This window comes from Amblyomma maculatum, chromosome 9 (genome assembly GCF_055883805.1).
Source record: "Amblyomma maculatum isolate TAMU_Amacu chromosome 9, ASM5588380v1, whole genome shotgun sequence".
In the NCBI taxonomy this organism is placed as follows: domain Eukaryota; kingdom Metazoa; phylum Arthropoda; class Arachnida; order Ixodida; family Ixodidae; genus Amblyomma; species Amblyomma maculatum.
The window spans coordinates 66,185,853-66,200,779 of record NC_139352.1 but is presented as its reverse complement, the minus strand read 5'-3'; the positions used below and the strand labels follow the sequence as shown (position 1 = coordinate 66,200,779).

Genomic DNA, 14,927 nt, shown 5'->3' with positions numbered 1-14,927 from the left:
GAAATTCATTCGCTCCATAGATTCCGCTGCTGCTGCGACGAGCCAGCTTGCCATTGAAGCGGCCTGGAAATCTTGTGCTCTGATGGGGGCTCCCCAATTGCGTTATGCAACTCCAAGTGCAAGGGCATTGTCACGAAACCCAGACAGAGTCAGCTGAGCTAAAACCCCATAAGCTCATCCCTCTGGCTACGCTCCTGGAATACTGCGAAAATTTTCGAATTCACCGTGCTTTCACCGCTCTGCAAGCTTCATTGCATCCTCAAAATGCAACGGGGCCATTTTGTGAATGGGGAGCTTCCCTTTTGTGACTGACGTGCCTTCCTGAAACTGCGCAGAGCAAACCTCTGGACACATGGGGGAAAAATGTCATTTTGACTTTGGATTCATCTCAAATGTAGACATCTATCATGCAGGGGTTCATCAGATATTACTGTGATGAAAATGGTTGTTATCACATCACATCACATCACATCACTTTATTTTCCTTAAAGACCCCTTGCGGGCAGCTTTTTGATGCCCATTTGATGCTTTGAAATTTTAAGTTAAATCGGACATTTTTTTCGGTTTCCTTGAAGGCTTAATTTGGGAGTATACTCAATTCAGCTGTGGTATAACTGCTCCACCCAGTTTTATGGAGGTCTTTCCTGTACAGAAAAAAATGAAAACAACAACAACAAAAAAACGGTCTACACAGTCTTGTATAAAATCTGTACTGGATGTTTCAGTAGGATGAACACTTTTGTGCATTTCTAATTGAATTTTATTTGCAAAAGACATGCTATTTTGCAAATAAACGAAACAGTGTTTACTATTTTTTTTTCACCGTTCATATAATCAATATTTGATTCGACAGTCAAAGGTATTTTTCCCCCTTATATTCGTATTCAATTCATATTAGCAAAATTTGATATTCGAACACCCCTAACCTCTTTAAGTGATAAGATACAGCTAACTGCTTGTTGCTGTTTCCTTCCTCATAGTTGCTTTCTGGTGGTACACTAGTTAAAGATTCCTTTTTATTCTCTGTACGGTGAGTTCATCGGTTTCTGCATCCTTCTCTCAGAGAGCAAGCCTGAAGGGAAAAAGAACATGGAGCCTTACGACACTGTGTCAGCCCTGAACAACTACCTGTCAAAGTCTGAAAACTGCACTCCTTTGGATAGAGAAGCTGTACCCATGGCTGGCCAAGTATATGGTTTGCAGTGCGGCACTGACCACTTCCAGAGGGTGTTGGTGAGAATTGATGCCATTTTGGCCATCCTTCCTGCTTTTGTCTAACGTGATAGACTCGCAGAAAATCAGTGACATTGTAAAAATTTTTTTGCATTCATCACATTTTCACTTCTGATAATAAATAGTTATGCAACTTTAATTACATGACATTAATTAAAACCTGCATGGTTAAAATTATTGCCACCACAAAATTCAATTTTATATGTAATACTGGCAGATGTAGCATTAATTGATCTTTGATCCGTTTAATGAGGTATTTAATCTCAGGTAGTATGATGTTAAGTTCAATGAGATAGTAATAACAAATGTCCGTTTGGAGTTTTATATTTCAGAAGATGCTTAAATCATGATCATATGATGAAGTTCGCTCTGCAGCAGCAAGATTCAGGAGCGTATTGGACTCCCACGTGCTCTAGTTTGCAAATTACAATTGTGGCAAAAGAATACTCTTGCGAGACCTGGGACATCAGTACTGTAATGCAGTTTGCTTAGAAGGTGTACTCGAGCAGGTTCATTTTGTAATCAAGGGAAAATTAGTTTTCTATTGTGTAAGCAATACTACTGCGCTAGGATTAGAGCCGTCGCGTATCCCCGGGGGACGCCACACTTGACTTTAGCCGCAGCTGCGTCGACATCTGAACCGCGTCGTAAGGGAAGGGAGGAAGGGGGGAGTGTTTGCATTAGAACGAAAAAAAGATGTGAAAAAAAAGTCCGCTCTCCATGCTAATGCTCCGCTCACTCCCGTCCTCACGCACTTCGCATTCCTGGCATTTCACAGATCGCACGTGATGCGAGCAAGGTCCGATGTGGCATGCGCGCGTCGAAATCCAGGTACGTGCGTTAAAGCAGTGGTCGGGACTACGGTGTCGGGACGCACCACTCAGGGTCCAAGGGTCGGACAGCCACCGCCCAGGGTAAGGAATTGCACAGTAATAAAAAGACGATCGCTAATAGGAGTGAAAGTGAAAAGAGAGAAATAGGAGTTCACGTCAGGGTAAATCAGTTGCTACAAGGAGAAGCATCGGCGATGCGGCGAATCCAGAAAATGGCAACGAGCTCAAGAGATTACTGAAGAATGTGAACAACAGCTAGCAAAACGGTGAGCGCAAGATGCTGCTAGACGAGCGCGTCGTGCACCTCTAGACATTTGTACGTCTGGTGATGTTCCTGGATGGAGTCTTCAGAATGCCTTGGACAGTGATGACTTGGCATCAACAACAGGACGACAAGAATCGCAGAGTAGCCAAGAACTGCGGAATGCAACCAGGCGGCAACGACGTGCTCAGGAGACTGCTGAAGAACGAGAGAAAGGCTTGAGAAAGAATGAGTTCGCGATGCTGCCAGACAGGCAAAACGGTGTGAAGAGCTTAAAAGACAACATGCAGAAGAGACCGAGTAGATGAAAGCCGCACGTTTGAAGAAAAGATGTAAATCTTTGGCTCCTGCTGCTGGCCTGATCGTCCAGACTCGGGACATGGAAGAGCAAAGACGTTTTGACTATGCTCGATGGGTTGGTGAATGTGATTCTGCGACGCGGGTGTTTCACCGCCATTTCATGCATAATTCATTAGGGAGCGTGTGTTCAGTGTGTGATCACTTATTTCATAAGAATGACCTAACACCTACACTACATGCTGAACCTTAAGCACAACCATTGCAGTATTGCTTGTGCAACTTACCAGGTTTAACCAGAGCTAAACTATACTGCCATTTTTTTTTTCCTTTGACTGCAAATGTTAAAACATAGCGGTTCTTTGAGAAGTGCACCATAAATAATGAATATTTACAGCATACATACCATGGTTTCAGAGAGAACTATGCTCTGCTGCATGGGAAGAGAGAATGTGCTTCGGCTCAGCTTCAGTATCTCTAGTTGTCAGTTAATGTTGCTTTAAAATCTATAGCAGTACAAATTGTTTTTCTTTCTTTTTATTAACAAAATCATTAACGTTTTTTTTTGTGCTTAGCTTCACTGTGTAGTACTGTATGCTGTGAAGACATGAAGTGACACAAGTGTTTGCATGCATACTTCTCTATGACTCACGTCCATGTTGCACACCACACAGATCAGCTAGTAAGCACTCAGAATTTTTGCATGAATCTGCAAAGAAAAGAAAGAAAAAAAATCTACATAAGTTACGTCCATGGTTAGGAATGAATAATACAGAAGCACGAGAGAGCAGTAGAAGCTCAGAATTGGGTAGGCAGGGTTACTTGGAATTTTAGTGAGAACATGTGCAGTGTACCTGTGCTTTAACTGTGTCAGATTGTGCTTTCTGATTTCAGACTGCATTGCTGAGAAAGCTACAGAAATCAATTTGTGCTTATTTAATTCGGTACACTCCTAATATGGCTCCACATAGGTTCTAGTTATAAGTGGAACTTTTAAAAAAAAGTTACGGTTATATAAATGGGACTTTTTACAAGTTCCACTTGTAGCAGGAACGTATATAGAACCAGATTAAGAGTGTAGACACAGCATTTGAATCTCACTCGCATATCTTGGCTGCACAGAATCTTTTTTTCAGCAACATGTTCCCCCAAGATCGTAGGAATGAAAATTATTTGACAGCGTATATGGCCTGTTTACAGGTGACCTCAGTTACATCAGGTGACCATGCACCAGCCAGTGTGACTGTGACGCACATAGACTACGGAGGTCAGTCCAGCGTGCCTGCTGATCAGCTTATTCCGCTGCCACTAGGTCTCACCCAGCTGCGTCCCCTGGCGGTTGAAGTGTACTGCTGTGGAGTCCGGCCACCAGATGGGGACGTCAGCTGGAGTTTCCAAGCGGACTTCAGGGTGCACAACCTTTTCTTCAAAAAGGAGCTTGTGGGCTGGGTGAGCATCATTTCGTTAATTGCTTATTTTTAACAGGAACTGCTTCAAGGCATTGCATTCCACATGTGAACAAGTGAATTCACTTTGAACCAGAGGGATCTCCATGTTCATACTACTACAGTAGAATCTCGGTGATACGAAATTCAAAGCATGCTCCAGACGTACAGAAAAAGTACCTAGACAGGTTAGGGACAAATTAAAAATACCTCCGCTCCCCAAAAACATGCACCCCGTTTACCATGAGAGCCGGAGGAGTGATAGAGCAACAGCGCTGCAAGCCCGTTTTGAGGGAAGACAGGACGTCTTATATACAGATGCCGCACAATGCACGAACGGTAGGGGACGTGTTTCAGTAGCAACTAGAGAAGACGGGGGCTTGGTAGTTTGCTGCAGCACCCGAAATTCGACCACAACGGAGGCGGAAGAGGTGGCCATCGCGCTAGCTCTAACACAACAACAGGTCAAAATTACAGTCGAGCTCACTTATAACGATACCGGTTATTACAATATATCGGCTATAACAATGAACAGCCATGTCACCGTCAAATTTACTATGTATCCAATAGTAAAAAAATTCATTTACTACAATGATGGGTTGCCGCACTAACGGTTATAACGATTAAAACTGGCTACTGTGACCCAGCTTCAAAATAAAATACGCGTGATTCCGACGAAAACGCGAGCGTTCGCAATCGCACAAAGCGAGCGCATTTCGCTCCGCATGTCACCCTTCCACCCCTCGAGACGAGTGGACTGTGCCCACGATACGAAGAGAGGAGAGCACTCCGTTTCTCTACCCTTGCCCCCCCCCCTCCCCCCCACCTCCGCGCTCCGTCACATGGTCGCGTCCCCGCCGCCGCCCCGACCGACTCTCTGTGTGGCGATGGCGGCTGTGTGCGGGCGGGCGTCATAGTGCTTATACATGTGGGGTGCATGTGGTGTGTGTGCAACGCCTGTGGCGTTTTGCTTTCTCGTCGTACAATGGCAGATCCGGGACTGGATGAGTTTCTGCATGCAGATGAAGATGTGGAAACGTCCGAAATCCTCACTGACGCGGCAATCGTGGAAAATGTGCGAGCGGCGGGCAACGACAGCGATGACGACGACACCGCAGATCAGCCTCTCCAAGTAGTGTCCTCACAGGAGGCCCTGCATATGATTTATTCCCTCCGGGACTTCGTTTTTTCAAGGGGCCTTCCACTTGAGCGCGTCGAACAATTAGATGCTCTCGAGACCAATGTTAATAAGCTTTCTGTGAAGCAAGCGAAGCTCACGGACTATGGTTTTTTTGTTAAGTAGTGGACAACTTTTTTTCTGCTTGATTAAAATTTTTGAACCTTATGTTGACTGCATTTTTTGGCAAACCCGGTTATAACAATTATTGGTTATAACAATGACATTTTCTTGGCACTTGAGTATTGTTATAAGTGGGCTCGACTGTATAGTTACAGACTCGAAATCAGCGATTAGAAACTTTGACGCGGGCCGCATTTCGGCCATAGCAGCAAGAGTGTTGGCCAGTGGTTCACCACCGGCAGAGCAGGTCGCGCTCATTTGGACACCGGCGCACCAGGGGTTGAGGGGGAACGAGAAAGCGCACGTACTGGCCCGAGGATTAGCTACATTCCGGGATCCCAGTGACGACTTATGCGCAACCTCGTACCCCTTGCGCGATGAGGAGCCCCTGCAGTTTGACGATGACCTTAACACCTACCAAGGTATCCTAAATCATTACAAATTAGGCAGGTCAGTACTACCAAAAGCGTGTAAGCAACTCACCAAAAGCGAGGAGGTTATGTGGCGTAAGCTACAGACTGGAGTATTCCCGAACCCCCAGCTTTACAGCAAGTGGCACCTGGAAATTTTTAGCCCCAGGTGCAAACGTTGCGATGGCATAGCGGACATGATCCATATGATATGGACGTGTCCTAGATTTGGAGAACCTGACCGAACAGATGAGTCCTGGGAGGCACTACTTCTCAAGCAGGATGAAAAAGGGCAACGAGAAGTCATCCATCTTGCCCTGGCCGCTGCTAAGATCCAAGGGATCCAGGTCGACGGCTGAGGGGGAGGACATGGTTGGGACAGAGCTTCGCCTCGGATCCTCACCAACCTTTTGACGGGTGCAATAAATGTTATTTCTCTCTTTCTCTCAAAGGGAGACGAAAATTTTCGTACAGTCGAGCCCGCTTATAACGAACCTGAGCGTCACGCGGCGTCCGTTCGTTATATCCCGAAGTTCGTAGTAACTGGACCACAAACTAAAAAAGAGAAAAAAAAAAAAGTTGGCGGTCAAAACACGAAATTTATTTCTTAGCAAAAAAGTCTGTGATGCTCGTCTGTTTCTGCAGTGCAGATGCGATGAGGGCGATCTCCAGTTTATTTAAAGCACTAGCGTGCTCTTCGCCGAGTCCCTTGGCATAGACAAGTTGTCTGAGGCCCTCTATATAGCCCATTGCTACAGACGTGCTTACGGGTGCAGGCTCAGACGTTTCATCTTCATCTGATTCTTCCGCGTCGCTCTCGGCCCGCTTTTCAGAAACGATGCCTTCGTCCGTGCACGGTTCCGCAATATCCGAGTCTTCATCTGCAGAAATAAAATCCTGCCAACCAATACCAGGGCCTCCCATGTCGGAGTCGACGACGCGCTGCCACAAATCGCCGCCGGAATTATCATCATCATCGGAGGCATCAGGCCCGACGTCCGGTACTACGTCGACGAAGCCGGCCTTGCGGAAACAGTTTCGCACGCAAGCGGTCGTCACCTCCGCCCAGGCCGCCTTCACCATCTCAAGGGCTGAATACAATGAAACTCGGAGCGGCAAGTTAGCGGCCGGACGGTCAACGGCGATGAGCAAGCGCTGCACAATGCGGCGCCTATACGATGCCTTAAAGGAGCGTATTATGCCCAAATCAAGAGGCTGCACTTTAGAAGTGGTATTGGGCGGCAGGAAAAGTACAGTCACTGCCGTCAGAGACGTTTGCACGTGGTGCGCTGAGCAATTGTCGAGCAACAGCAGCACGCGCCTGCTTTGCCTCTGCATGTCGCGGTCAAACTCGCCCAGCCACTCTGCGAATAAATCCCGTGTCATCCAGGACTTAGTATTGTGCCTGTAGCGCACGGGTACATGGTTCCGAAAGCAACGGGGCTTCTTGGATTTTCCCGATTACAAACGGCATGCGCCGGTCGCTGCCATTCATATTAGTGCACAGAAGAACTGTAACGCGCACTTTACTATGTTTACCGCCAGCGCATGACTCCCCTTTCATGGAGTGCGTCTTGTCTGGAAGCATCTGATAAAATAATGCAGTTTCATCTGCGTTATACACATCCTGCTCCGCGTAGCTTGCAATAATGGCTCGTTTGTTGCAAGCCAATTGGCAACGTCCTGGTCACTTACCGAACGCGCCTCACCGAAATCGATTTAAAAACAATCCCATGCCGCACTTTGAACCGATGTAGCCAGCCATTGCCTGGGCAGAAGTCGGGAAAATCTAGTAGGAATGCGAAGTCTTTGGCTTTGCCCAGCATCATTGGTCCACTTATCGGAATGTTGCGAGCCCGTGCGTCGACGAACCACTTCAGCAGCGCATCCTCTACGTCCGCATAGGTGGCCTTCCGCAGGCGCTTTCTGTCCGCTGTGTTGGCGTCGGAGCTGGCGATCTTTTCCTTATTCTTCAGAACTGTCGAGATGGTTGATTTCGACACGTTGTACTTCTTCGCCAATTTTTAGCACCTTGAGACAGTTCCGTCACAATTGCTCGCTTCGTTGCCATGTGCAGCGCTTTTCGTTTCGTGACCGCTGGAGGCAGGCAATTCTCGTCCGCCATCCTGAATTATACGACTCAGGCCCGACAGACGAAGCGCTCACACCACACACACGAAAATGACAACAAAGCGCCGCAACTGACTGAGCACGTGCGCACGTGCGACAATCACGCGAGGCAAGCGAGGAAGTGCCTAAGGAATGGAACGGAACGGAACGGACACACAGCGGGGCATGGTATGCAGCGGGGAGACCAATGAGAGGCATCCCTGAGCGTCAGGGCTGCCACCTGTTGGCTCCTACCGTAGTTGCTTTCAACCGCCCATGGCCTCCGAGATTACCTCTGCAAATCTCGGAGGCCACGAACCGTCACCGCCGTACTGAATGCGCGCTCCGCTGTGCATTCAGTCCGCCCGTGCAAACAGTACAACCGCTAGCGTATGGAGAGGCCTGCCTCCTGGCGCCCCGCGCCCCTGGCACGGCCGCTCAATGGAACAGCCAGGAAACGAAACGACGAAACTTCGAAGACTATGCCGGCGGCCGGCACCGTGGAGACGGGCGAAGACGAGGGAATGGCGAGAGGAGAGGGGAGCGGAGTTGCGAGGAGGGGCGGAGAGAGAAGAGTTGCGAGGAGGGGCGGCAGCGTGGCCTTGGAGGCCACACCACGCGCCGACACTCGTAGGCAGTGCGCGTCGGCGAGCAAAGGGTAGCTCGCTTGCAAGGAGGATTGCGAAAACAGACCAAAAGGGATGGGAGCCCATCGTTATCTCGTATCGGGGTGCCGGGTTTACGCCGTCCGTTCGCTGTAACCGATCGGCAGCGCTCATGGACGTTCGTTATACGTGCGATCTTGTGCATTGAAGTAATGTATATTTTGGCGGTTGCTCCAGTCTCGTTCGTTATAAGCGAAAGTTCGTCTTAAGTGGGGTCGTTATAAGTGGGCTCGACTGTATCACCCGAAATTTCGTATCACCAAAAAACGAGCAAAATCTGTTTTCAAGCCTTCCAACAGGTACGAAATATTTATTTTCGTTGAAAGAAATTGCGTACATCCTTCTGCACCTTCTTTTCTGCGAAATTTGATAACAGAGTTTTGAAAACTGAAAAATTGGGCCGCTGTCTTCTCCCGCACCGCAGAACATCGATGGCGTGCATCGTTTCTGCTGCCGTCGGCGGTGGGTCATCAACGCTTTGGTCGTCGTCATCTTCGTCACTGGATGGAATGCCAGGCTGTGATGACGCTTCCTCCGCAATATCTTCAACCGTGCGGACACCACAGGTGGCGAGGTCGTCGTCCACGGTGACGAAATCGTCGACGCAACAGTCGACGTCAAGTTGATTCCAGACATCGATGGGAATCGGGTCTGGCACTTGCGAGGCAGTAGCCAGAGCGGATTTGAAAACCCCACACTTCGCTAAACAATTGGCGATGGTCGTAGGAACGACGCAATCCCAGGCAATTGCAAGAAAATGCACAGCGTCCAGAAGAGTGATCTGGAGATTCGCGTCCTTCCTTTCAATCTTCGCGAGGAGGCGGCGCACCAACAAAGCTTTGAAATGGTGCTTAACATTCCTTATAATCCCAGCATCCAGTGGTGGCAAATGACTTGTTGCGTTCGGGGGCAAGAACACCACCTTAACACTCTGTAGTGTCATTTGTTTTGGATGGGCGGTGCACTGGTCCAGCAGCAAAACTATTTTTCTGTTGTGGCAAGACATCTTGCGGTCGAGGTACATGACGAATTCCATAAACAAAGAAGACGTCATCCATGCTTTTTTGTTCGCCTTGTAGACGCAGGGCAATCGACCGGCTGCCTTAAAGCATCGGGGCTTTTGATATTTGCCAATGACTGTCAGCGGCATCTTTTCCGATCCACCGGCGTTGCAACAAAACAAAACTGTGATACGTTGTTTGCTCTTTTGTCCACCCCGGCAGGCATCACCTTTAAAGCACAAACTTTTTTCGGGCTGGAGATTGTAAAACAGCCCTGCTTCATCTACATTAAAAACATCACGTGCCTCATATCCCGCTATGTAAGACGGCAGTGTGGTTGTCATCCAGTCTTCCACGGCGGATGCATCGACTTTTTTTCCTTCGCCACAAACGGTCTTGCAGGAAAGTGAATCCATCCACCGGAGGCCTGAAAGTCACCAATTCCAAGTGTGAGTGCGATGCCCGCTGCCTTCTCACGAAGCACTTTTCCGTCGATGTTGACGCCGGCCGCCGTGACCTCTCTGAACCACGTTAGAAGAACCTCTTCCAACTTCACATAGTGGGCAGTTTTGGCTTCTTTAGAATTCATCGCGAAGTGCTGCACATTCTGCATAGTTTGGTCGCGCTGACCAACGACCAAAGATACCAACGATTTGTAACGTTGACATCGGCAGGCCTAGCTCCTTGGCCATGTCAGTGCGCCTTTTCTTGGGCTCTTTGTCCACCTTATTTAAAATTTCCAATTTGTCTTTAAAGGTCAGCGCCTTTCTCTTCCGTGACATTGCAGTATGATGTTCCTTTTCGCGCAGTTGCGGTTTTAGACCTTCTGTCGCGTCAAAAAGTCCGAAAAATTGCATGGCGGTGGGTTCGAGCGTCCGAAATTTCAGATGCCCTTATACATTGATTCTTTGGGGCTCTTGGCGGTGCCGTGAAGACGTCTGGAATATCGCGCATGTCCGAAAATTTGGACGTCCGAAAATTCGGTCGTTGACTATATTCGCATAAGTTATGAAGAGGCTGGTGTGCTGTCTCTACGAGGTGGAATGTGAAGCCTTTGCAATCCTCTTCATTTTCTTGTTAAAGACATATATGCATGCTTACATTGTACTTGTCACCCACTGCAGCCAAATAAATTGTGCATGTAATCTACAATCTGTGCCATGAGTGAAAAGCATAGTGTGCTACTTTAAAAAGTGTTATCTTGTCATTGGTTCCCATTGGTTCCCATTTCTACGAGGTGGAATGTGAAGCCTTTGCAATCCTCTTCATTTTCTTTAGTTAAAGACATATATGCATGCTTACATTGTACTTGTCACCCACTGCAGCCAAATAAATTATGCGTGTAATCTACAATCTGTGCCATGAGTGAAAAGCATAGTGTGCGACTTTAAAAAGTGTTTTCTTGTCATTGGTTCCCATTGGTTCCCATTGGTTCCGCTATTATGCACAGGAAGGTAAGCTGTTTCATAAGGCTTGTAAGGCATTGGCCGATGTATTTTGACAGATTTATGCTACGATTGCTGCTTACTGCAACCTGCGAAGTGATCAGAATCAGGGAATAGATGTTCCTAGTAGCGAGTCAGTGCTGGTTGAAATGCAGTGATCGAATGCAGTAGCCGACTGATTTTTCTGAGGACTCCAATAGTTCGAACTAGCGCAGTATTCAGACTTCATTCAGGAACCGTCACATGCCCCATAGAAAAATTAACATTTTCACGACCAATATTTCGGACCCTATGCTGTCCAAAAGTTCGATTTTTCGGACCAAATTTGGTGCCAGCAATAATGTGAGATTGTGTCTTTGGCCGAAGGCTTTTTTTTTTTTCGGCATGAAATAGACGCGAGCAGACATCGCTGTCGCAAACAGCCTGGTTTTGCGCGTCCGTGAAAGCTCAGGCGAACCGAATCTAAACCGAGCTATTTAGACGAGCTAGCTTGGCTCTGTGTGCATAGTTGTCATCGGAGGCAATAGCAAAAGGGAATCCTCACGCAGTTGGATAAAGAAATAGAGCGTGAGCACCGTCCACCGTGGAGCAGTCCAATGCTGTCACCCACTGCGAGAAAAAGTGGAGGGAGGGGAGTGGGGCGGTGCATTCACATAAGCTCTCGTCCCCCCTCGCGAGTTCCACCTCGCAGTCGTTGCTACTGTTGTTAACCATGAAAATGAAAACTGAATGTTATTGTGATTATTTATAGTGGTTACAGCTTAAATATGATCTGCTTCTGCAGAGCACCACTGCGCATGTGGTGACCATTTTGAGCGAGTTATGTGCTTCCCGGCAGCGCGCACGCCTACCGCGTCGGGACCAGTCAGTGTCTCCGCACTGGCGGCCGGGCCCGCCGCATCAGACCGCACTGGTGTGGAGATGACGTGCGGAAGCTGATCACAGTAGCGGATCGCGCTATACAATAACTTCCTATTGTCAACATATAGACGAAACAAGGGGAGCGGCGAAGTTATTGATTTGTAGAGCTGCTTTTTCCCAGAAAAGTGCTTTTTTTTATTTTTTAAGTTCACTGATTTTTCGGTCTGTTCGATTATTCGGACCATTCCCGGGTCCTGCGGAGTCCAATAAAATGGCCGGCCACTGATCAATGCTAGCAGTCCCTGGCCAGATGTGGCTGATCTGTGATGACCTGAGCATCATGAGGGTTACTGCCTTTGTACCAGTAACTGTCATATTTTCTTAAACTTGAAAATTAAGAACGAACTCTACGAGGTAGCAGCAGGCCATTTGAAACTTTATTTTTGGTGCTTTCAGTTTGAAACCACGCAACATTATGGTGGCTGCTGCAATACAGGGTTGCCACACCTGCCGCCCGCTAAATATCATAGGGAATACGGGGGTCGATGAGTTCAGATCTCGCTGGTGCCATGTCATTGTTTCTTCTTCTACTTTGTAAAGCTCAATTTTTCAACCATGAAACGATTGCGCATTAATTATTCATAATCGGCACTCACAAGTGAAAAAATTTCAAGACTGCGTTTAAGTGTGTTTAAGAGTGGAAATAGTGAAAACCACTTTACAAAACTGTTTTCATTAACTGCATTGTTATTTTCATCCTTACTTATCATCATCACTAGCACTAATACCATCATTATCAAATAAATGCACCATCATTGTCATTGCTATAGCATCACTAAATGCGTCATTATCATTGCTGCTATCATTATAATTATTATCCCTAACTGCATCGTCATTTGACATGGAGACCGCAGGAATGAAAGACAAGGAGAATTAAGATATGTTTCTCACCTGGCCGGCGGGGCATAGTTAGCCTGTTCGGCTGGTGATCAGAGGGGTAGGAATCGATTCCCAGTGGAAGACAATTTTTTTTCTTAATGGTTCTGGATTGTTTGTCACGCATTCCGTGGTCAGTCACTCTCTGTGCACGCCACTGATAAGTCGAGAACTGCTTTCACATTAAAAAAAAAAGAATTAACACCTACCCCATGCTTTTCTTGGTTTCGGTGACGTTGGCTTCCTCAACAGGGTTTGTTAGGAATTACTGGACCTTTTCTCATATTTCTCTGTTGTTCTTTTGTGGGCAGGTGGGTCTGCGTCTTGGCAACACACTGTGGCTCGACTGGCTAGTGCTGCAACAGGAGCTACCACTTGTTAGTGCCACGGTGACGGTGCGCAGTGTTGGTGGCACCCTTGTCCAGGAGGGCTTTGGCTGCAAGAACCCCGCCCATATGGAGAACCTGCGCCGAATGGCTCTCGACGCACGCATCTTGCTTCCAGCAGGTGTGTGTGCTATTAATTAAATAACAATAATAGTTTGTTCAAAGGAAAGAAAAAGTGGCATATTGGTCACACTTGTTCTGTGGATACCTGAACCACGTCGTAAGGGAATTGAGGAAGGTGGGAGCGAAGGTGGAAAGAGAGACAGAGGGGCCATAGTGGAGAGCTACGGAGTAATTTAGACCACCTTGGGTTCTTTAACATGAGCTGACATCGCACAGCATACGGAAGCCACTCTGTTTCGCCTCCATCGAAACACAGCTACTGGCAATCGGGTTCGAACCCGGGTACTCCGGCACAGTAGTCACACATCTTAGCCACTACGCCACCGCAGCTAGGCTGTGTGCTATTGGCTGTGTGTGAATTGTGTGACTGAGGTTGTTTGTGTGGAAGGGACATAGTGTGGTGGAACAGGCATTATGCATATGAAACATGGACTGTGAACAGGATAGGAGTTTTGCGTGGAACGGGGACTTGTGTTGGGTGTGTGGTGCGTGAAACCGGTGTGTGTGTTTCAGCAGGTTGTGTGTGGAACCGATGGCAGATTTTGGTGCCAGGTATTGTATGAAGCCACATCTGGTTATGCAGCTTATGTGCCTGGTTCTAAGTATATGAAAAAGGTTTCATGGTAAGAGGCGTGCCAAACCCAACTTGTCAAGCTTTTTAAAACAAAGCACAAAGCTGTCTACTGGTTCGGAAGGACAACACCTGCTACTGCGTTTCTTGTTTCTTCGTACAGTAGCCAATTGTCTTAGCAACACCGTCATCATGTATAGGGTCGTCAACTAGCTATAACACGGTCACTGCTTTCAAAGTGCCATTGCATCCGGGTGGGGCCACGTAATAAAGCTAAGTGGCAGGCCATGCGAAGTGCCACCTCCGGGTCCCTCTGTGCTTGCATCACTTTGCTTGATATGTTCCTCCATCGGACGCAATGTTGATTTACAAGCAATGGCCGCATTATTGGTAGAAGTGGATGACCCTGTACATACTTCACATGTGAAGTTTGCAGTCATCAGCTGTACCTGCCTGCTGGCAGTGGAGCATTTTGCCTTGTAAAAATATAAAGAGGGCAAATACCTTACCTCAGGCTTGTACTGCCCGAGTTTTATCTTGAGACGTCACGGTCGCTAAGCGTTCTACACTTTTTTCAAACGTGTTGATTCTGGAGTCATTTACACGTGCTGGCTGATGATTTTTGCAATCATATGGGGGCAAGAAAACAGCCTGCAATTGGGTGGTGGTTCTCTGAAGCCATTTCAGAGATCGCAATGTTCGAACTTGCGGCATTCAGGAAATCATTTGTTCCTATGTCTGCCTTAACACTGCAGGAGTCTGTTAACTTTTTTTTTTTGTAAACATGTGCATGGAGTCAGCGATATATGTTCCAAGTTCCGCTGCACTTTTCAGATACGAGAGCTTGCAGAGAGAGCATGAATACCCGTGTCAAACGTCAGCGAACAGCGCACCTCGACGTGGAGGTGTACAACCACGTGTATCTCTGGAAGGTTGTTTCACCTGCCCATTTCTACGTTCAGCCAGCCCAGTTCTCTGCATGGTGCGTAATAGAAACTGAGTAATTAGTCTCTGCATTTTGTTTCTAATTTAAACTTTCTAGTTTATTTC

At 47.4% G+C, this 14,927-nt stretch overlaps 1 protein-coding gene across 1 annotated transcript in view; it reads left to right on the top strand.

Annotated features, from left to right (window-relative positions):
- Positions 1-14,927, top strand: part of LOC146179268 (uncharacterized) — a 77,486-nt gene that overhangs the window by 44,445 nt on the left and 18,114 nt on the right. Inside the window, exons 21-24 of the mRNA XM_084578939.1 lie at positions 1,064-1,233; positions 3,826-4,074; positions 13,109-13,304; positions 14,712-14,859. Coding sequence (XP_084435065.1) covers positions 1,064-1,233; positions 3,826-4,074; positions 13,109-13,304; positions 14,712-14,859 — 763 coding nt within the window. The remainder of the gene's footprint in view (positions 1-1,063; positions 1,234-3,825; positions 4,075-13,108; positions 13,305-14,711; positions 14,860-14,927) is intronic.